At 54.0% G+C, this 22,416-nt stretch overlaps 4 protein-coding genes across 4 annotated transcripts; all 4 read right to left on the bottom strand.

The window, feature by feature from the left end:
• Positions 1–245: 245 nt before the first annotated feature.
• On the bottom strand, positions 246–677 carry IUM83_13433 (NEDD8-specific protease 1; the record flags this gene model as incomplete). The annotated part of the gene is made up of 1 exon (XM_067938106.1): positions 246–677. The coding sequence occupies one exon, from the start codon at positions 675–677 to the stop codon at positions 246–248; it is 432 nt and encodes a 143-aa protein (XP_067788380.1).
• A 214-nt stretch (positions 678–891) lies between these two features.
• Positions 892–1,365, bottom strand: IUM83_13432 (uncharacterized protein; the record flags this gene model as incomplete). Its single annotated transcript, XM_067938105.1, has 1 exon — positions 892–1,365. One exon carries the CDS (start codon positions 1,363–1,365, stop codon positions 892–894), a length of 474 nt encoding a protein of 157 aa, XP_067788381.1.
• A 245-nt stretch (positions 1,366–1,610) lies between these two features.
• Positions 1,611–2,581, bottom strand: IUM83_13431 (uncharacterized protein; the record flags this gene model as incomplete). The annotated part of the gene is made up of 2 exons (XM_067938104.1): positions 1,611–2,325; positions 2,487–2,581. 2 exons carry the CDS (start codon positions 2,579–2,581, stop codon positions 1,611–1,613), a joined length of 810 nt encoding a protein of 269 aa, XP_067788382.1.
• A 634-nt stretch (positions 2,582–3,215) lies between these two features.
• On the bottom strand, positions 3,216–21,679 carry IUM83_13430 (Midasin-like protein; the record flags this gene model as incomplete). The annotated part of the gene is made up of 4 exons (XM_067938103.1): positions 3,216–6,566; positions 6,695–8,842; positions 8,919–18,254; positions 19,145–21,679. 4 exons carry the CDS (start codon positions 21,677–21,679, stop codon positions 3,216–3,218), a joined length of 17,370 nt encoding a protein of 5,789 aa, XP_067788383.1.
• Between the last annotated feature and the right edge of the window lie 737 nt (positions 21,680–22,416).

Below are 22,416 nucleotides of genomic sequence, written 5' to 3'. Positions count from 1 at the left end.
AATCTCGTGGAACAGCTATGGTATAATCGAGGGTATCGGTGTGCTTGAGCCAGTTTCAATTTTTGGGTTGATGACCGCTGCCCCGAATCATCCGAACAACAGCAATTCATTCCATGATCTTGTAAAAAAAACGTCTCAACCACCATCACTGCACCACCTGCACTGGTAGGGCTATCAAGAGAGCGTGTTGAGTACATGTAGGTGTAGAGTGTTCGATACCAACGCCGTACTGCTAGGTTTTTCTCCTATTCAGCAGGAAGAGGGTCGGTCCAATTCGACGACAGATCTCCGGCACTGCTCCACTCAATGTTGGACGTGGCGTTGGTAAGCGTGCCGTTGACGTCGAGGCCTTCAAATGTCGCTCGAGCCTTGGCGATGTTGCAGGTTTGAGTCGACGACGCCTCCGTGAGATTCAGCTCCAGCAGCGCGTCCTCGTAGTCCCCGAACATGAAGGACCTGAAGGACTTTGCCTGTTCAAAGGTCTTCCACCCGTCGACATGACCTCGCGTCGTCTTGAAGTTGTACTTGTCGTCCCGGAACTTGCAGTCGATGGTCTCGAAGAAGATGCCGACTTGGTGCGTCGGGACCTCCCACCACGAAACCCATGTTGAAGGTGCCCAGTCGTGGCAAGTGTCGAAGCGTAAGCAGAAGCGTTCGGAGGGGTTGTCATAGCGCAAGCGCAGCCATTGCGGAAGTTAAGCTCGAACACCGGCCGGTTTGGCATGATTTGCCAGCCAAAGCAAAATGAAAAGTGACGAATAGACATCCCTCCCCGCTGATGCACTATCTTCTCAAGTGACGATTCTTGACTGGTTACATCCTGGAGTATACGGTGACGAATAATTTGTTGTCTTCGAGCCCATTCCTTTTAGGTCAGAGACATCCAGCACTTTATTTCCCAGCGATTGCATCTCCATCCTCGATCGGTTGAAACCAGTTCGACGAAAAGTCTTCAACGATGTCGGAGCTGTTGGTCTTGCTACCATAGACTAGTGTAGACTCGGCATGCTTGACGGGCTGGCGAAGCTGAACGCACTTGCGGGCCACGCTCCACGAGAGTTTTCCCTGGATTGGGCGGGCGTAGATGGACTTGATGCCGCGCGGTGTAGCGAACGTGTGCTGGCCGTTCGTAGCTCTGTCGCGAGAAGCCGAGTACACATCCTCGACGCTGCCGATGCATCTGTCGCTCTGGAAGAAGTTGATGTACCAGTGTGCGGGGAGGTTTCGCCACTCCACGGCCTTCGCAGCCTGCCAGTGCGCGCAGTCGGAAAGCTGAATACACACGGTCTTCGACAGACTTTGGTAGGCAAAATACGCGCCGCTGTCGAGAACCACCCGGGCCTCGAACGTAGTCGCCTTCTCCATTCCACCCAGCGAAAGTGGGGATGGCGTCTGGAATTCAACGCTCCCAGCCACTTCAACATGGTCTCCCTCATGGTGACAACCAATCCACTCAACACCAGTTCCGTCGCCACGTCGACGTTGTCGTTCGTCAGCACCAATTGTCCTCCAAAGTCAGCGTCCAACCCTCGATAAATTACATTCACTTTAGAGCTAGCGGGGGGAGGAGGTCCGCAGCTTATATCCACTCTTTCCATCCCTCCAATCCGTCAGCCTCCAAGGGGCGCGTCATTCCGGTACGTGACGACATCAATCTTGCCCGTTTTCCCTCCCGCCGTGTCCATGGCCCTGAGCGCCCACGCCCAGCGCAGCAGCGCGACGCAGCACAGGGCGGCCACGATCTCCAGCAGCTGCAGGGCTTTCACGGCCAGCACGAGGCTGCAGGGCGGCGTGTCGTAGACCAGCAGGGCCTGGAACTCCCTGCGGTGCTTCCAGTAGGGCGAGTGGCCCACGTCGTGCTCGGGTCTGCGCACCGCCAGGTACTCGCCGCACCACTGCAGCTCGCCGAAGCTCAGGCCGGTCACAGCCGCCAGCACCTGCGCCGCGTGCTGCGCGCCGAGGCGGCTCTGGATCTGCTGCTCCTCGCGCGAGACGTCGGCGCAGAGCCGGCACAGCTGCATCTTGTCCTGGTAGCCCCAGAGCCGCACCGAGTCCTTGAAGCCCTCGCAGCTCGTGGCCACGCAGCGACCGGGAGCGCGCACAGAGTCCACGGGCCAATCGCGCAGCGGGAAGAGCTGCTTGGCCTCGGCCACGCTGCCCAGCTGGCACACCTGCAGCCCCTTGGCGTGGCAGAACACGTCGTTCACCTGCTGCTCGAAGCGGCCCTCGTGCTCGGCGAAGGCCTCGGCCGTCCAAGGGGCTCTCCAGGCGCGCGGTGGGCGGCCACGGCCGCCAGCAGCAGCGCGTCCGCGACGGCGGCTATGGCTAGGATTATAGCCAATAGCCGGGCGACTCGGCGGGCGGCGGCGACGGGTAATTTTATCCAATGGAGAGCGAGCAGCGCGGCGCCTAAGACGGCGAGGAGGCTGCTGAGCGCCAGCGCGCTCTTGTCCAGCGGCGTGAGCGCCAGCAGCGCCGGCACGGACGACGCGCAGCCCAGCTCCAGCAGCGGGAGAAGCCCCAGCGACGACAGCGCCGCGCCGCCCGCCAGCAGCAGAGCGGGGCGCTTGGCGGCCTCCATGGTCGAATGCGTTATGCGCTTCCCGATGGAGCCATCGCTATACAGCTGCCAAGTGAGCGCGGGCTGTCGCAGGAAACGTTCCGGATCGGTGATTGGCTGAAAAGGCGGAAGAGGTTGGATTTTTGGAAAGGAAGTGGGTGTCACGTTGTGGGGCACTAGCCGCGCGCCGATGATGCCCCACGCACGATGAGCTAGCTGCCGATCCTCGCGATACAATATATAAATGCCACCGAGCAGCGACTATCCACGCTTCGGCGGAGGGGTGGTGCCGCCGCAGTATCCAGCGATGATGTTGCCCCCCGGCGGTGGCAACGGCAGCGGCGACCGCACAGCCAGTTACATGGATCGCTCGGTGCTGCACCGACCTGATTCCGACCAGAGAGCGGGTCGGTGGCGCGGAATGTACTGGGTGCACCGATGAACCCATCGGCGCATCCTATGGCGACCTTTTGGGCTGTCAATCGACGGTCCTCGCTGGTCGCGCGCGACGCTTCCGTGCTGGTGCATAACACGTATATCCACACGATCTCGTCTACTGTTCGTGTTCAAAGTGTTTATAATGTGAAGTCTATTCGGTCTATTATGTACACTATATGCATATGTATCATCTAGCTAAGCTTCGGGTTCCGACAGCTCAGTTCTTGGCCTGCAGCATCTCGAACCACTGGCGCAGCGAGTCCGACAGGATCTCCGGCAGCATGGCCGACGTCGGCAGCAACACGTAGTACGGGAACGGGTAGTTCTCCAGGTACGGCACCATGCGCACCTTGCCCTTCTCGAACGTCACGCTCTGCGTGTCCAGGATGGACGTCTGCTGCGGGTTCTCGCTCTCGGCCGCGCCCTGGTCCACGATGAGCAGCACGATGAGCTGCTGGCGCTCGAGCGCCGTCTCGATCAGTTTGCGGATGCGCACGCGGCCGTCCGAGTCGAAGCGGCCGTCTGAGATGAGGAACACGATCTGCGTGAACTCGACGGTGCTGCTGGACGCGGCGGACGATTGCTTGGCCGTCTCCAGCAGCTGCAGGATTGTGTCCAGCGTCTGGACCATGTTGGTCTTCTTCTGCTGGAAGCCGAAGCGCCCGATGAGGCGACTGCCCGCGTCGTCCGTGAACGGCGTGTCAAACGCGTGCAGCAGCTCCAGCTCCTGGCCGAACTTCACCACAGAGAGCTCGCCGACCTCGAGCTGTGTCATACCCTTGCAGAGCGTTGCCAGAGCTTCCAGTGCTAATCGGCCAGCGTGGTTGTCTGCCATCGACTCGGAATCGTCGATCGCCAGCATCACCTGGTACTGCCGCTTCGACGGGCGCGTACGACGCAGCCAAATCTTGTCCTTGCGGAACTGACTGGCGATGTACGGGATCACCTTGCGCATGTTGATGCGCTTGCCCGTGCGGAAGTCGCCCTCAAGTTTGGCGCGCAGCATCGGCTCCAGCACCAGTCGGAGCTGCTCACACAGCCGCTGAGACGCACCGGCAGTCAGTGCCGTGTATTTGGCCCACAAGTCAGCACCACGTTCCTGTTCCGCTTGAGACGACCAATTAGCGATGAAAGAGTCCAGCTCGTCACGCAAGGCAGCGACCTCGTCAGGAGTCAGGAGCTTCACCGCTCTAGCCTCCGCTTCATCGCCTTCGTCCTGATCTTGCATGCTGTTGGTCAAGTCCAAGTCGCGCAACCTGGACGGGAGCGCGTGTTCCGCCTCCTCATCCAAAAGCTCGTGCTCGCCGCCTTCAGCAGCGTTCTCGGGCTTCATTTCCTGCTCAGCAAGCTTCTGCTGCTCCTTTTCCGCGTTATCCTCAGCTGCATCTGAGTCAGGTTTGGCCTCTTGTTTCACCGGCCTGGGTGTGTCTTTCTGCTCCTGTTCTTCCGTGGATTTCTCCTTCTTCTCCTCCTCTTCTTCATCCACCTCCATGGCAGTAGCTCCGTTTCCAGGGTTTGTTTCTTCCTCTTCCTTCTTCTCGACATCTTTGTCCTCCTCTTCTTCACTTCGAGGCTGATTCATAACCTGGTTTTCGTCAGCAGCAGCCAGCGCATGCTCCACGTCCTCCATTTCCTCATCATCGTCCACGAACTCCGCCGTCGTCATCTCCGCGGCCTTCTCCTGCTTCTCGGAGTTTTTGCTGTCCTGCTCCTTTTCTTCTTCAGTGCGGTCCACCATCTCCACACGCTTTTTCCAGTGCTCTTGAGCCTCCTGTGCATTCCGATACGGGTTTGGCTCGCGACGATCACGACGTTTCTCGCGAGGTTGCTCGTTCTCCGGGTTACTCTCAACCTGTGACTGCGGTTTCCACTCCTGCTCCGCATCTTGGTCGTTGCTGCTGCTCTGCTTTTGAGCCCGGCTGCTACTGCTGTCGTCGTTGCTCTGCTCCTGATCCTGAGCATCGGCCTCCTCCATTTCCTGGTCCTCTGCCTCCTGCTCTTCAGCTTCCAGCTCATCCTGGCCATCCTTCGACTGCGTACCAGCCACCGTTGACGCTGCATGCTCTTCCTCGGCGCTCTCAGGCACCTCAGGCTGCTCTGCATCCTCCTCCTCTTTCTCTTCAGCCTGCTCAGGCTCGTCCTCCAGACCGCCACCGCCAAGCTGAACAGCATTGTCCAATTGCTCCTCTTCCTTCTCCTCCTCAGCGTCCTCATCCTCTTCAGCGCCGGCAGTTTCTTCTCCTTCAGCATCCACTGCTGCCTCGTCGTCTGGGTCATCAAGCTTGTCCATGTTTTCATCATCCGGTTTATCCCCTTCAGCGTCGCCATCTTCATCACCGTCGTTGTCAAGCTGCATATCTTCAGGAAGTTCGTCACCGTGCTCCTCCTCGGCTTCGTCCTCTCCGTGACCCTCTTCTCGCTCGGTCGGGTCCACGTCATGATGGTCTTCATACTTATCCTCGAAGTCGTCGTTGACCTCTTCCATCTTCTCATCGTCTCCGTCTTCACCGTCATCATCGCCGCCCTCGTCATCATCGGCACCCTTGTCGTCCGACTGATCCAGCTGCGGCTTCTGCTTGTCATCCTCCTTCTTGTTCGAGTCATTCTTCTCTTCCTCATCGCCGTCCTTGCCGCGCACTTCATCCTCCAGTGCCTCGCCTTCAACCTTCGAATCTTCCTCAAACTTTTCCTTGTCCTTATCGATGTTTTCTTCGTCATCGTCCGAGTCCTCGCCCCACATCTTTTCGTCCACGACATTTTCATCGTCCTGATCGAACTCGCCCATTTCGCGGTCCAGCTCCTCCTCGTCATCATCGTTCTCGTCTTGATCTTCCTTCTCGTCATCCGGGACGTCCTGCATTGTGCCCTCGAAATCGTTCTGCATTTCCAGCCCCGTGTCTTCAGGTTTCTGGTCCGCCGGTGGCTCCGGTTCCTCTTGTTGATCTCCCTGAAGACCAAGAAGTTGCTCCTCATCCTCAATCTCATTGCTCACGTCCTTCTTTCCCTCACCTTCGCCCATACCAGTGCCTTCAACGTCGTCCTGGAACTGCATCTTGCCCGCACCTCCATCGCCTTCTTCGTCATTCTTCTCCTCGTCCGTGCGACAGAAGCCGTGCTGGAACAAGTTTCTGAAGATGCGAACTAACACAAAGTCCAGCTTCATGACGCTCTTGTGCGCCACGAGGAAGTCGACAAGCAGCTGCCGGCTAATACCGCGCACATCGAGCAGACTTGATTCGAAGTGTTCCAAAAGCGACAAAGACTTCAAGAAAATACCTCGCCACTCCTTAGACTGCGTATTGGCGAGCTGGACATACTGATATTGCAACATCTCCAGCAGCTCGCCCAATTGTGAAGCGACATGGTTCACACGTGAGTCCTTCACCATCGCGGAAAGTGTAGCAAGCTGATCACGAAGCGACTGCTCTTCTTCCTCCTTCGATGTGGCTGCTTCCTGGGTGTCCTTCGAGATTTTTGTCAGGTCCTGGATCGAAACCAGGACGGTCTCAACAAGCTTGTCATAGCGCTCGCTAAACGTAGTCAGCGCCTCCGCACTCTCTTGCTCATACTTCTTTCATCAGTGAATGGTAACGAGCTGCCACTGGCGTTAGCCATCAACTGTGCAAATTTGCTGTCGTCACGAGTGATGCCAGCATATTCGACTAGGAAGGCTTCGAAACAACTCGGGGTTGTCACCGTACCAAATGCCGCGGACGTATTTAACAGGAGATCTTGGATTTCACTGAACCGAGCAGCGTTCGACTTCAGCACATCAACTGCTACAGGCAACCTTTCTGCAGGGTTTTCTGATGACCTCGCCACAACCGGAGACACACCGTAGACACGCTTGGAAGGTCGCGCAAAGGACACAATAGCAGCGTCGCCACCCGCATCCTCGCTAGCGCTCACAGCACGGTGGGGAATCGCTGGCACACCAAGCGACTTTACCAACCCAGCACTATCGGTGAACGAGTTGTGAATGATGTCGCATAGCTCAAAAATGCGCTGGAACAGCTGACGAACATCCATAACCACAGAGGCGTTCTCTGGTGATTGCTGCAAAATTTGCAGCACTGAGATCTCGAGCTCACGGAGAGAGTGCCGCAATGAAACGACGGATGTTTGCTGGAATGCCTGCCACTTACTTGCAGTTTGAGGGTCAATCGCTGCTTCATCATCACTGCTACACGAAAGGTAGTTCGCCTTAAACTGCTTCAGCAATTTGAGCGTGGTTAGTCCATCTACAAGCTTTTCGTGACTCAGTGACGTAGCGTGAAGGATCTGTCGTTGCTGGAGCATCGTGAATAGCATGTTTTCTGCGTATCCACTCATACGCTCGGTTTCGCTCGACGACAGGTCATGAGAGAAACTCGTTATCGCGCTGTACCGCAATGAAGACAACTGGCCGAGGAACCGGTAGTAGTAGCCATCAGCACGCTGCCACAACCACATAGGCGAGTTCTTCGTCAAGGTCTCTTCCACCGGTTGAGACTGATGAGCGCCACCAGCCTGTTTTCCCTTCTTCTTGCCTCTTTTTTTCTTATCCTTCAAACCTCTGCCACTAGTTGAAGCACTCAAACTCTCGGAATCAACAGCAGCCTCCAGCTCATCCACGTGAATACAGTTCTCCACATCCGGCACATCCAACTCGAATAGTTGCTGGATTTGTTGTTGTTCAACAGGTAGTTGCAGTCGGTGGAACGCCATGCCCTGAGTTTTGAGTTCGCTGAGCAGATCAATCAGTGCCTTTTTCTTGGCACCCTTCGGTAGCCCCGTTGCCTTCTGTAATTTAGCCATCCGGTAGAAGATCGTTTCGCAAAGATCCTCACACAGATCTCGCACTTGCTGGCGGCGCTCGATCTGCTCGCGAGACAAAATGTGCTTTTGAGTGTACTTCGCGATACGCTTCGACAGCGTAGAGAGCTTCGCCGCGTACGACGAGAGTTGAAGTGTGGCTTCATCTTCGTTGTTCTCGATTGAAGGCGCGCTTGTATGAATCAGGCGCAAAGCAAGCGGTCTGTCAGAATCCTGTGAATCCTCCTCCGTCACGGCCTTAGCCTTCTTATTGTCATTCTCAGAAGCGACACCCTCGGTAGAATTGGTATTTGCATCCTCATCGTCGGTATGTCCAACGTCCTTCGGCACGACAACCCTGTCGTCGAGGCCCGCTAGTTCCGCTTTTGTGGATTGAATTCCGACAAATCCGCCGTCCTTCGTAATTCCGCTATCAGTCGAAGCGTCAATCACAGTTTGCATCGAGACAGTCAACACCGCATCGTAATCACGGACAAACTTCATCAGCTTGCGGTGCGATTTCTCAGCCGATTCCGCAAGCGAGTAGTACGTTTGTTCATCCCAGCGGCAAATCTTTACGAATTCAACAAGTTTGCGCTGGATCGGCGCCTTCATGCCGCTCCACTGGCGCTCCAAGTATCCCAAGTGCTGTCCATAGTACCGATACAAATGGTACAACATGTTGGCGAGAGCATACTTTGAAGACTTCGAAGCAAGGGTGTTCGATGATCCGTGACGCTCCGAAGGACTCCACAGCTCCATAAACAACTGAGCGCAGAACGAGTAAACCACTAGCAGGCGAGTCTCATATTGGCCGATGGGGCACGAACGAATGTAAGCGTCCAGTGTCTCAAACAATCTGCCCATAAACTCGCGCTGCTTCTCGGCACTTTCTCTAGCTGTATCGCTGAGGGCCTGAACATCCGCCCTGTTCTCGCTTAGCGGCGTAAACAGCCACTTAGATAGGTGACTCAAGTGAAGCCATTGCAAGTTCTGCGGGTTCGCACGGTTCAGGTCACACTCATCACTCATGCCCTCGTCAGATTCAAACTGCGCTGTCAGCAGCGAGTACATGTTAATCCACGTCTTCTGCGCCGCGAAACGGTGTTGCTTTTCCTTCACATACAGCAGGTGCGGCCAAGAGTAGAGCTCGAGCTTTCGCCACCGCGTAACCAAGGCTGAGAGCGCCAAGTTCGTCACTAATTGAGTAAGCCTTTGCCGCATACATCTCCCACTCCTGTGCCTTGCGGAGCAACAGCTCCACACCCGTGAGGGTGCGGACCAGAGGAGAGCTTATTTCAAAGTTGCGGATACGGTCGGCAATAAGGACAATTTGTTGCAGGATCGCATGGTCGGGCCATTGAGCCAAAAGTGACTGGACCTTCACCATCAGGCGCTGCAGAGGCTCCGCAACCAACACAACTTCCTTGACCAAGGGATCACGGTGGAAGTCGATACCTTGAATGTAGTCACTGTTTAAAGATTGGAACGATGGCACAGCTCCCTTTTTGGTGCCCACGCTGCTGCCAAGGCGGGCTTGGACCAAAGAAGCGGCAAGAACTCCAGACGACGCCACAGCACTTTCGATAGAGGTAGACGCTGTAGCATTAAGCGACTTGCGCAACTTCACGGCGAGAGAAAACGCTCTAGCGAATGTGCTCACGATCTCCTCCTTGGAAATCGCAATCTTCGAGTTTGAAGTTTCAGCGTACAGCTTAACGTGAGTTTCACACAAGCGCTGCATGATCTTGTCTGTGATCAGCACGTCCATGTCTGCCGCAGATGGAAGAGCAGCTGCATTAGTATTCGCAGCAGCAGCTTGCTCGGGGCTCAAAAATGCTTGGAAATCACGACCGCTATAGTCTGGGAATTGTTCGCGATACTCCTTCTCTAACAGTTCCTCCTCTGTTTCCAGGTCGAGCTGACGAACCTTGTACTTGAAAAGCTCTTCTTCCTCCTTTCGCTTCTGTTCCTCGCGTTCTTTCTGCTCTTGCCACTTTGTCAAAAACAAATCAAACAAAGTCTTGCTGCTGGTGAGTGCAGTGTCCACTGCCAGTGAGTCCAGATCACGGTTCATGCGTGAAGTCGTCACTGTTTCGCGGAAAAGAAACTCCATTTTGGCAAGTGCCACGTCAAGCAATGTCACCTCGACCTTGCGCTTATTCGCTACACCAGCCCCAAACATGATTGAAGTGCCCGAAGTACCAACAGTTTGCAGCATTAACTGAATTGCACGCCATGATTGATCCACGGTGTTCACGCTTAAAGCAGCCGGGAACTGCACAAGCGCGAGAGCCAAGGTCTCTTTTTGTTGTTCCTTCAGCGAAGCCTCCTTCAGTTGTTGGTAGAGTGACCAAGTGACAAGTGCAACTCCCTCCTTCACGCAGTAAATTGCCGCAGCGACAGGTTCTAGAATATCCCTGAAGCATTCGCCGAACTTCTTGGACAGTTGAGTGAGGAAGCTTTCAGACGTCTGCTGGAACATTTCCAGTTCACGCAGAAGCTCGCGTTTTCGTTGCTGTGACAACTTCGCCGATCGAACCGTCGACAGCAAAGCTGCTAGCTTCTCTGCCGGCATCACCGTAGCATTAAAGCGCAATAGATCGCGGAAGAGTTCTCCGAAAACAGAGGTAGCGACAGGCTTCATTTGCAGCTCACTTGTTTCGATTGCATCACCGTCCCTGCGGATTGTGTTTGGTTGAAAACGCTGGATTGCGAATGCTGATACTTCCCTCACTTGCCCGTACAGCTCGCTCAATGAACGACTAGCATTCTCCACGGCTTCAGGTGATGGCGCAGGCAAAGGATTGAGCCTATTAATCGACAGGCATACTGCGTCCTGCATGGTCAGCATTGCCAAGCGGTTCAGCAAATTCTCCTTCTTCACGAGCGGCTTCGTTACAGGGTCCACCGGTGAAGAAGGAAGAAGCAGTGCAAAGCGCCACAGTCCAAGTGTCACCATACACTCGCCGATTGCTCTTGTGACGATACTCTGGTCATTGTTCATGCGCTGCTGCTCCATCGCCACAGACGCCATCAATGGCGCAACAAGTGGATCCACTAGCGACGCGAACGTGTTGTCGGTAGAACTTCGCAAAGCCTTCAACAATGCTGCTTGAGCCTTAACGCCGAAAGTGAGCGGGCTGTCAGTAAACTGGTGAAGTAGGGACTGAATCTCCTCCCACTGCGTAGGCGCTGTGTTGTGCTTGAAGGTCGACTCAAACGCAAGTACAGTCGCTACGAACAATTCTCGAACAAAGGAGAAGCTTGCGCTCGGCATTAGCTTTCCTGCTTGCGCCTGTTCCGTGGCAAAGTGGCTCTTGATTTTTTCCAATCGCGCAGCTCGCATCTGAGCCTCACTTGTGGGGCACATCGATTCCTCCAAGTCCACCTCCGCTATACTCTTCAGCACGACTGCACTCTGGACTGCCTGAAACAGCCGCGGGAAACCAGCAATCACCTGAGCGTGGTCAGCAACATCAGTACTCACAGCTGGAAGCCGTTTGTTTGCCTTACGGAGTTTTTTTCGCGTGTCAAATACCTCCAGGGAGATCAGATCAACCTGGTTAAAGCTGTTGCAACGCAAGAATTGGTGGAATCCAAACAACACGCCGTTCAGGTGTGACTGAACCACCGAAGCGAACTTATCCAACTCTTCAGCCTGGTCAGTATGTTCCTCGCTTGAGACACCCAGAGAAACGAACTTGTGCCCGCACCACACAATATCTTGATACGCGTAGAAGCAAGCAAGGTCACGAAGGCCCAGACGCACGAGCTCCTCAATGATTCCTTCAAGCAACGTCAGCACCTGTGAAATGTCCTTAACAACTGTCACAAGTTTGTCTTGACACAAACCGCTCTTGTACAGGCGATACTTGTTCAGAACGCGCACCAGCTCCGTAATTGCCTGAAGCTCCTGGCGCGCGAGAGCATGCTCTAACAGTGGGCTCAACTGGAACGTCACCATGCGATCCATCAAAAGTGCACTCTCTTTCATATCAAAAAGCAAAATTGGTGCATCCTTGCCAATGCGGCTATCTTCTTCGCTTAGCAGATCCACATGACTGTCACCACTGTCTTCGATTTCACTTAAGTAGAGAGTCTTCTTTGAGATAAGCGCCGTAATTTCGGCTTGCTTTGCGCGCAGCTTCTTCAAAAGAACACCCGGTAGCTTAAACAACTCTTCCGCCATAAGCGCTTGCGGCTGACGTTTCGCACGCTCGCTTCCGCTTTTTCCGCGTGTTTGCTCCTGCGCCAAGTATGAGAATGCACATAGTGCATGCAAAACTTCCTTGCGAGCGTCAACATCCACATAAAATAGCGAAGATACGTCCAGCTTGCCACTTTTCATCGCAGCTTCCATTGAAGCAACACCTCCAAATAACAATGCCAAAACGTCAACCCTGCCGTCGGCAGATCCTTCAGATGCGCCCACAGAAATTGCTGAGAAGGAGGTCGAATTAACTTGCATGAATGACTTGGACAGCCGGTTCAAAAGATACTCAGCCTTCCAGAGATCAGCATTGCTAGGGAGCAACGAGTGGCCGCCCTTCTTCCAAAGCACATTCTTCCTCGATCCACAACCAATAAGTTTCTCGATTGTCCCCTGCATTCGCTGGGACATATCCAGCAGGTCGTTCCAAGTCGACCTCCACGGCGCAGTGAGCTCCGATTGCTCATCGGTCAGCTTCGCAAGCCGCAAAAGCGACTTCTTCAACCATTGCCAGTGGATAAGAAAATGAGTCCATTCGAATGTCTGCACACGCAATTGGATAGAAAACTCAAAGCGGTCTCGGAGGACAGCTTGGACGCCTTCGAAAAACTCCGAATTCATCACCAATTTCGGGAAGTTTTGGGTGAAAGCTCTCAGGAACGCGTTAAACGCGGACAAAAGTGGGTGAACCAAGAATATCAGTTCGTTCTCCACGTTAGAACGGTCAGCATGGTACTTGTGAACTGCATAGGACTGCTGCAGTACTGATAGCTTGTTCACATTGATTTCATGGCGAGTCGCACCTCCCTTTTTCGCCTTGCGCTTGTTGGTCTTCGATGGCGCGGCTTCAAACAGTGTATCAACCTGCTGGTACTGCTCCTGCTCGCAGAATCTCAACCACTCCACACCGTCAAGCAGCTCGAGCTGTCGCTGACCAACCAACATAGATTCCCAGACGCTGTCTAGTTCGGACTTCGCAGGGGGGAAACTCGAGGTACGTGCCGCAACAAGTGACTGCAATCGCAAGAAGCCCGCATGATTGGCAGCAAGATACACAGGCACAGGAGGCAAATCAGCCGATGTACCCAACAAGGCAGTCAGACGTCGAGCCACTTCCTCGATCTTCTGGCTAATATCAGCGTACTGCTCAGATTTTGTCGTCGACTGGAGGAAGCGTGCCAGCAACTCGATTGAACGTAGCGTTTCAGTGTTGCCATTCGCTCCGCGAGCAATCTTCTCTAATGCGAAGAGAAGGCGATCCGCTGTCAACGGCCCATTGATACTGCATGTACTCGCCACTTCCAGAATCTTACGTAGTGCGAAAGGGGCTAATGTCACTGCCAGTGTGTTTTCGCTGTTCTCGTCCTCGAGTCCAAAGAACGATTTTGACGACAGGTGCTTCCGTGCTTCTTCGAGAGCTCTCTGGGAATACATTGTCTTTCCTCGCTGACACCGTGAAGCAACACACTTAAGCCATGCATCTGCGTTGGAGTCTCCATCAGTTATTGCGGCGTCTTCACCCATAGTAATACCGACATCTGGGGTCAGCCAAATCAACTGCAAGTCCATAGCGTTTTCGTCTTCAGGCTTCTGTGAGGATAAAACAAGATGTTCAAGGTATGCAACATCTCGCTGCAGTGCAAAGCTTTCGCTCTGTTGACACAGCACAAACGTTGAGGAACAAGCAACCATTGGAAGCACACGCTGTCTCTGAGATTTTTCTTGCGAAGCTTGGAAAGCACGCAGGAACAACTCTAGAACGTCTTGGCTTAGACCAAGCTGTGCAAGCAACCCGTCACCATACACACGTTGGAAGGACTCGGCGATGGCATTAAGAGGTTGTACTCCACGCGAAAGCTCTGCTGACGCCAGCAAAGACCAGTTCTCCAGGTGTCGACGGTTGATACGGCCGTATTTAGAGCCAATCGTAAACTCTCCAAGTTGCGTTACCACACGCTCATGAGCAGCTTGGAAAGCTTGAGAAAGAGCACAGCCTGGAATTCCGCATGCCAGCGGTATCTTGATGAGGTCTAGACGTGGTGAGTCTTCATCTGCAAGCGCGATTTCAACGCAACGGTTTCTCATTGCACGAGAGACTTCACCGTACTGTGCATCCATCGCCAGAAACATCCGGAAGTTCTTGTGCGGCTTAATCACACGAAGTTTGCCGTTAATGATACCGCACTCGTTGATTAGCATTTCACCACCGGTTTCCATGAGCGAGTTCAGTCGATCCAAAACAGACGAACTGCAAAAGTTGACATTGTCCAGCAGCACCCATTCACCCTTCTCCATTGCTTGGATCAATGTGCCGTCCACCCACTCAAAGCAGCTCGCAATCGATTTAGATTTGCTGAGCTGCACCACGCTTTCAATATCGTTCAACAAGCCAGTAAGTTCCGCTACCACCTCCTCGCTGTTGGTTTCCGTTTTCTGGAGCATGCTAACGATGTCTTTCATCAAATCAACAACCACTTCGTCCAGTTGGCCCTTTGGCAGCTTTTTAGCTTTGTGCGTCTTCCCACTGTTATCACGGCTCCGCGGATAAGCATTCTCGCTGTAATACTTCTCACGCATGTTAAGTGCCCACCATGTGCTGCTGATACGGTTTGCCTTTTTCAGAAGCGCTGTTTTCTTTTTCTGTGAAATTCCGGTCGAAGCCGAAGACAGCATTAGTTGCTGTAGCACATTCGCATACACAACTTGGATCTTCTGCTTGATGTCACGCAGCTTTCGCCCTACATCCACCTGTTCAAAGCAGCCAAGCAGCTCCGTGGCATCCGTCCCAGCACTCATGCCGAGTTCGTGCAGAGTATTACCGCTCAGCGCAGCCAACAAACGGACCGAAGACGTTTTCCCGCTAGCTGGCGGTCCAACAAGAAGTGCAGGCCACGACATGTTTACACAATGTGCCAGTGCCTCCATTGGTTTTAGAAGGAAGTTAAACAACGGAGGGGAAGCGCGACCGATCTGCATGTTTTCTTGTCTCTTTAGCAATGCGTTGCCAATCTCCACAAAACCAGCCGACATGCGAAGCGAAACAGCACCTAGATCCATTGGCTTCACACCAAAGAATTCTTCAAAACGCCGGGAGATTAATTCGCGATCCCGAGATGAGCGCATCCTTTCCACATAGATAAAGTTCACATAGTAGCTCAACGCTTGCAGTTGGTGCTCGGCACTGTCTAGCTGTCCATGTTGCTTAAGCAGGTCACAGAAACGAAACACGTCACGCAAATTGAACTCCCACGGCGCACCGAGGCGACCGTATCTGCAATTCACCATCGTGTCTTCATGCACCGCTCGGTTGAAACCGATCATTCGCTCGAGTAGAGTCTGGCCTACCAAGGCCGAGTCGTTCATGTTTTCTTCCGTGACAGGGCAATGTAGTGCGGGATACATTGAGCTCGCAATGTGGATAAGGTCCTGTTCGTGAAGTGTCTCGACAAAGACTCGGGTAAATCGGTTCAAAAACGACTTTGGCAGTCCCTTACGACCACCACCCTGACGAAGCGGGTTTTGAGCAGCAAACACACGGAATGTTGGCGGACACTCAAACTCTCGGTCGAGCTCCGGAATGTACACGCTTCCTCTGTGGTCCAGACACGAGTTCAATCCTTCCAATACAGACTGCGATGCGAGATTGAGCTCATCGAGTAGCACCCAATCTCCCGCTTTCAGCGCACGCAAGAAAACGCCATCACACCACTCAAACATGCCGCTGGAGCCTCCTCCTTGAGGTAGTTTGCTGCCCTTGTCATCCGCATTATCAGCAGGCGCCGATGCAGCAGGTAAATCTGACCCAAAGAGGTCGGAGATATCGGTTTGCTCTGACAGATTAATTCGCACAAGCCGATGGCCTGATGCTGCCGCTAATGCACTGATCAAACTGGTCTTGCCCACACCCGGGGAACCTTCCAGAATGATGGGGCGACTAACCTGCATTGCACGCAGGACGCGGTACAGATTTGACATCGTTGTTGGCGCTTTCAGCGAAAATGCGGGTTTTCTCAGCACAGGGTCGGGTCCACGTGGAATAAGGAATGGGGAAATGCCGAAGCTCCCCTCTGTAGCCTTTTCCGAGGAAAACGAATTCAACTGGTCGATGTTGTTGTCCACAGACAGCGATGCAACATTCAACGAGTCCACCACCTTTTGCTTGACGAAATGGTCATCATCGGGCACGAGCGCCAACAAATAGTGGTATGCCTCCTCTCTAGCTTTTAATGCGGTGTGCAGTGCCTTATCAGAACCAAGACCAAGTCCGTCCAGAATCGAGAGTGCTGCACCCTGGACAAATGATGTCCAAGCTGTTACCGTCAACGACGAGTCGTCATTCTGTTTCGTCACCACGGACGTGATAAAGTTAATCCAACTGAGAATGTCACGTAACGTCACGGCTCCGCATCCGCCGACTCCACCGTTTGCCTCGTTGAAGGTTTTCACAAAGCTTAGGATGGGATCGCATAAAGTAGACAAGTTCGCTGATGCGGCTGCTGGCAGAGCGCGAGATGGCGCCACGATTCCCCGGGGTCCAACCAACCGATCACGAATAATCGTAGCGATATCATCCAAGTCGGAGATTGCCGGCACCCAGATTTCAGTGAACCGGTTCCGCAGTGCAGGAGACAACTCACGCTTACCGAAATCGCCTCCAGGATTCATTGTTGCCATTACTCGCCACTTGGAGTGGGCTACAATCTCTTCCACTTGGTCACCACCCTTTTCGGCGAGTAGTAGTGTGCGCGATGGCTCCAAAACACTATTCAGACGTTCCAGCACGGCATCCTCTGCAAGGTTAACTTCATCGATCAAAATCAAGTCACCATTCTTCATGGACTCAACAAGAGGACCATCTGCCCACTCGAAGATAGACTGGAACCTCCGCTTCAACACATCGATACGTTCAACAAGTTCCTTCTGCTGTACCAAGTCGCTATCCACGACGCTAGATCTGGCACTCTCGTATTTGGTCAGCATCGCGGCTACGCCCTCAGATTTGATGTCAGCTCGGCGCTGCTCAACTTCATGTTCGTCGATGCATCCGTCAGTCACGGCAAGAAAATCAACAAGCGCCTCTTCCAACTCGTGCGCAGTTTTCTCCTTTCCGCGCACAGGGCGTAAACAACCCAGGAAATCCGAAGTCTCGGTGTGCTGGTGACAATTCAGGATGTGAAGCGGCTGAGAGAAAAGAAGCGAGTACAACTGGCAAACAGTAGTTTTTCCGCAACCAGTTTCTCCAACGAGCAAAACAGGTTCCTCATTCTGCAAACAGCGACCGACCAGCGCGAAAAGTCTCCGTAGTGACTTAGTAACACTGATCTTCTCGAGACCTGCTGCGTTACCTGCTGATTTTGGCTCACCGCTTGATGTTTTGCCACTTGCAGTTTCCTCAATCGCTTGCTCCACCATCGCTTGGACCCGTTCGAACTGCTCCTTCGTACCCCATACCGTCTCTTGCTCAATCTCGCCGTTCTCGTTCAGCAGATTTGATTCGCGAGGTTTGCCGCTGTAGTAGAGGGCGTCGAGATCAATTTTCACGTTGCATTTCTTTTCCAAAACTTGTTTGACCACCTGCTTCTCTTCATCCTTCCGCAGTCGCTCGGCCAGCAAACAATATCCTTCTTCTGCTAAGGCTTGCTTAGTTGCTGGTCGACGTTCAGCCCATCGAAGCAAGTCACGAGTAGTGATGAAGCCTGACTTGCCAGCGAAAACGGATGATTGCTGTCGAACAAGTTGCAATTGGCGCATGATATCAATCAAAATTCCACAGTAAGACGGAGGTAGCGAGCTACGTTCCTGCAAAATAGTTTGAAGCTCACTGGATGCAACTTCGTCCACTTGAATCTCCAAAAATCGATTACGGAACGCGCGGGACAAAACTTTACGTCCACCATACAGACCTGGTGGATTCTGAGTCGCGAACAACATGAACTTCGGGTGCGGTTTCACCGTCTCTTGTGTTTCCGGCAAAAACAGTTCGCGGTTATCATCCAAAAGTCGATTGAGAGCCTCGAGGACCTCTGACGGAGCCAAATTCAACTCGTCCAGAATGATCCACCAACCCTTTCGCACAGCCTCCACCAAAACACCCTCCTTAAACGCAAGCTTGCCGTTAGAGTCAGACACGTAGCTTCCCATGTACTCCTGGATGTCTGTGTGCTCGTGGTTGTTAATACGCACACACTTTTGTCCGATACGTGCAGCAAGGTAACCAATCAAAGACGTTTTACCGGCCGACGTAGGACCCTGCAAAAGCACAGGGTATTTGCCGATCAATGCTGCTCGCGAAACGTGACGCAAATTTTCTTCCACAGACTTCGTAAGGACAAATTTCCGTCGAGAAGTCACCGGGTCCGGCAACGAGTCGTCTCTGGGCGGCTGAAAATCACCTTTTCGGACCCAGTAGGAGCTCACCAAGACAAATTCGCTAGTCTTTTTGGAACCACCGGGGCATGGGGGAGAGCGCGTCAGTTCCTTCGATTTAATCGTTTTCGCGAATGTATTCTTGATAAGTTTTTCAAGATACTGACGCGATTCCATTTCGAGCTGCGTGCAGAAGCTTGAACAGAAGCCTTCAAACATCGCTCGAGATGTACCGTAGCCTCGCTGAATCAAGATGCGAGTGATATGCAGTGCCTGGCTGAGTGTACGGAGGGAGTAGCGAGGCTTGTGGCGCGCACCATCGCTCAACCGTAATTCTGCTTGCTTCCTTGCTTCCAGGTAAAACTCCACCGTTTCTGGCACTAGAGCGCCTGTAATTTCCTTGAACTGGTGGTGAACGACCATCTGCAAGTCTGCAGGATTGACGCATTCATCGACGTAAATCTCCGTAAATCGATTGCGGAGAGAAGGAGGCAAATCCTTTTTACCAACGTCGGTTGAGGGATTCATTGCACCGAACAGTCGGAAATTCGGGTGCGGCCGGATGACTTCGACATCACCACGCTCCGTTAGCGAGAATGCGCTCGTTTCGTGTTCTAGAAGGGTGCTAATTCGCTCCAATGTATCGGATGAGGCAAGATTGATTTCGTCGAGCAACACCCAATGGCCCTCACGTAATGCTTTCACTAATACACCTTCCACAAATGAAAAGCAAAATGTGATTCAGCTTGTTCCTTCTGCCGTTCAAATCGTACCAGCTCTGCCTCAAAGGTGTCCCATCGGCCCACCAAAACGCTGGTAGAGGCGCCCGAGACAGCCATCTTGTTACTGCTAGCAGCCTCCGAGTTTTCTTCATCTCGGCCAGTGCCACCGCTGCTGTTCTGAAGCTTGGAGGTAGCCATCTGGATCGCTTTACGCATGCCTTTTACGAGCTTCTTCCAATCCTTGTGCTCCAGCGCAATTCGAACAACGTTAAGAAATCCAGCGTTACTCTTCTGTGAAAACGTAGCAGTGAACAGATCCACGAAATCCATGTACAACGGCCGCGCGAGAAGATGAATCTCCACAGGTTTGAATCCGCCCACGAGATCGGAGCTATCACTCTGAATATTCAAGTTCTGAACAACCAGGCGCTGTCCCATCGCCGCTGCCATGTGTTGGATAATCGTAGTTTTACCGCAACCAGTTTCACCAATGAGCAGTGCAGGCTCACAGGTTGCAACAATGGCAGCCATTTTCTCCAACAGTCGTAGAACGTGGCCTGTCATCACAACAGAGCTGTTAGCGGGTTTATCACCTTGTTCCAGCTGCGCCTGCTGCGACAAGGTTGGCAGATGCACCCGACCAAACTCCACTTCGTGTGTATTAAATGCAACGTGAGGCTTGTGCTGCTCCAGATAGTACTCGATCTTTTCAGCCTGTACTTCCCAAATAGCAGCCAACGCGCAAGCAGAATGTAAGCGTGTCTTCGTGTCTCGAATACCGGCACAAAATACATCTAGCGCTTCCACAACAATACGCATACGATCGTCCTCAGTAATGTAATCGTGGCTGGAGGATGCGTTTTCATGAGTAGCGCCCGCAGCATAATAGCAAAAGCGGTAAATGCGCTTGCACCACTTCAGCAAATCGCGCAGGCAGAAGTCTCGTCCATAATTCCGACGTGTCTCCTTCCACAACTGCACAGGTCCACCGACCTCTTCGCTTGCATAGCCAGATACTGCATTGTATGTCGTCATGATCTTGGATACAACCTGTCTAGGGATTTTCACGAACCGAGTCAGCATGATCTGCTCGATTTCGCTATCTGCGAGGGGTGCAACACCGACGCTTGTCCACACGGACTCCTGGAATCCCTTCGGCATCTGATGTCCGTGTGTAGTCGTACCGAAAATCTGGAAGTTCGGGTGCGCCACCAGCAACTCGCCACGACCAGGAAGCACCATTTCGCGAGTCTCGAGCAACGGCATCAGCGCTGCCAGGACCTCAAACGGTGCGCGATCAATGTCCTCAATAACCACCCATCGGCCTGCGAGTACGGCGGTTGTGAGTGCACCAGGCTGCCACGTAAACTCGCCGGGGACGTCTGTGCAGACGTACGATCCTAAGAGCGTCTTGCTATCAATCTGGTCGTCCAAGTGGAGCTCAACCATATCGCCGTTGCCCGATAGCCGGGCAAGTTCCCGAATCGTAGCTGTCTTGCCGCATCCCCCAGGCCCGGCCACCAAAATCGGGCGTTTGAGACCAAGAGCAATCGCAAGCGACTGCAAGTTCCGCTTGGTCGACGGGGTTGGTACGAGCGGCTCTGTGGTCACCGCAGCATCTGCCGCGATCTGTCGTTGCTGGTGCAATTTACTCGTCGGGATGACCACGCCAAAAATGTTCTGCAGTGAGTCGTGGAACGGCACGGGCTCGGGTTGCGTCTCGATGGTGTCACTGTCGTCCTGTTCCTGATACACGCTCAGCTCGATGAGCTGTTCCTGTCGGATCGCGTCTTCGCTGTGCAGCTCCAGTTCAATCTGCCGCACTGTCGGGCTGTCTCCGCTCACGGCAGCGTCCTCGCCGACGCCCAGTCCCTTCAAGAATTCATTCCGCTGGGCGTTGCCCATGCTCAGCACCAAGGCCGAGGCGCGCGTTGCGAACCAGCGCACGCGTGTGTCGTCGTGGAAGCTCAGCGGGAAGAAGGGCGTCCAGTTCCAGAGCGCCGTGAGCTCCGTGGGCCTCGCACGCAGCAGCAGGAACGCGGTCTTGGCGATGCGTCGCAGGCGCGCGAGCGTCTCGGCGCTCTGCTGCTTCTGCGCAGCCGCCGCCTCCGCGAGCGCGAAGAAGCACGGCGCCGTCTCGAAGTACTGCTGCGCCAGGGTGCTGGTGGCCGGCAGGTACGTGAGCAGCTCGGCGAGCGTGGCCGCCAGCAGCTCGCTGCGCCTCATGCTGTCCGCGCACTCGCTGTACTGCTCGCCCTCGTGTTCGTACAGCACGAGCGCCGGGTCGGTGAGGCGCACCATCAGGTCCAGCAGGAACGGCCGCAGGTGCTTGACAACCAGCACGCGCAGCTTGCGGTGCGGGAGGCACGCGGCCAGCGCCTGCAGCTGCAGGTGCACAGCGGCGGCGGGCTCTTCAATGGTAGGCGCCAGCGCCTGGAGAGCTGGGTGCTGCTGCAGGCTCGTGTCGTTGCTGCTGCGCGCGGCGGCCAGCAGCTGCCGCAGCCCCGCGCGCAGGCGGCCCACGCTCACCTGGCGCTGCTCCGCCGCGTCGGCGCGCGTCGCGTCATGTCCGTCCGCGTCGGCCATCCAGAGTGCGGAATTGCGCAGAGTGATGGTCCGTCAGCCACTGGCGGTGCGGCAAAGTGACGCCAATATGTTGCTTGAAGCGACGCAAGTCGCAGCGGCGACCAACCAAAAGTGGTCCATCCTTTTTTTTAGTCTGGCACAAAAAATGTGACACTCGAATTCTGCAGTGCGCATCTTTTTTTTGGTCCGGTACAAAAAGTGTGACGCTCGAATTCTGTAGTTCTAGGTTGAAGTGTCCAGATTTAGTTTTTTAGATTCACTTGGTATTTAGAAACCTAAAAGCATGTTGAAGTGACCGGGATTCTGAGTGTGCCCTTCATGCAACGTGCAACCCGTCGCTGGCCAATTTGCTCGCGGGTCTATGGGAGATCTGGAGCCTGCACCCGCAGCTGCAGCACCGGGTTCTAGCCAAATGTAGGTTGGGAGACCGAGTCTCGCGTTGCACTACACTGCCTCACTCGTACTCTTGTAGCTGCTCCTGCTCGGTGGCAGGCAGTGCGTTGCTCAAGGACGTGGTGTTGCGCGTCCTGCACGCTGTAAACGACCAGCAGTCTCTCGGTTTATCAGCCGGTACGTCTTCACAATGGCTGCTTAATCGCTGTTCGTATCCAGAGTACTGCTAACTCACTTCAATCTGCAGCCTGCTTCGTCAACAGCATACACTTGTGGCGCACAAATTATGCATTCGCTTGTGAGCGGTATCGCCGTTCGTACATGATGTAGCCGGACACCCTGTC

Source organism: Phytophthora cinnamomi (assembly GCF_018691715.1).
Source record: "Phytophthora cinnamomi strain GKB4 chromosome Unknown Contig54, whole genome shotgun sequence".
NCBI lineage: Eukaryota > Oomycota > Peronosporomycetes > Peronosporales > Peronosporaceae > Phytophthora > Phytophthora cinnamomi.
The sequence above is the reverse complement of the archived record's forward strand: the minus strand, read 5'-3'. Positions and strand labels throughout refer to the sequence as shown.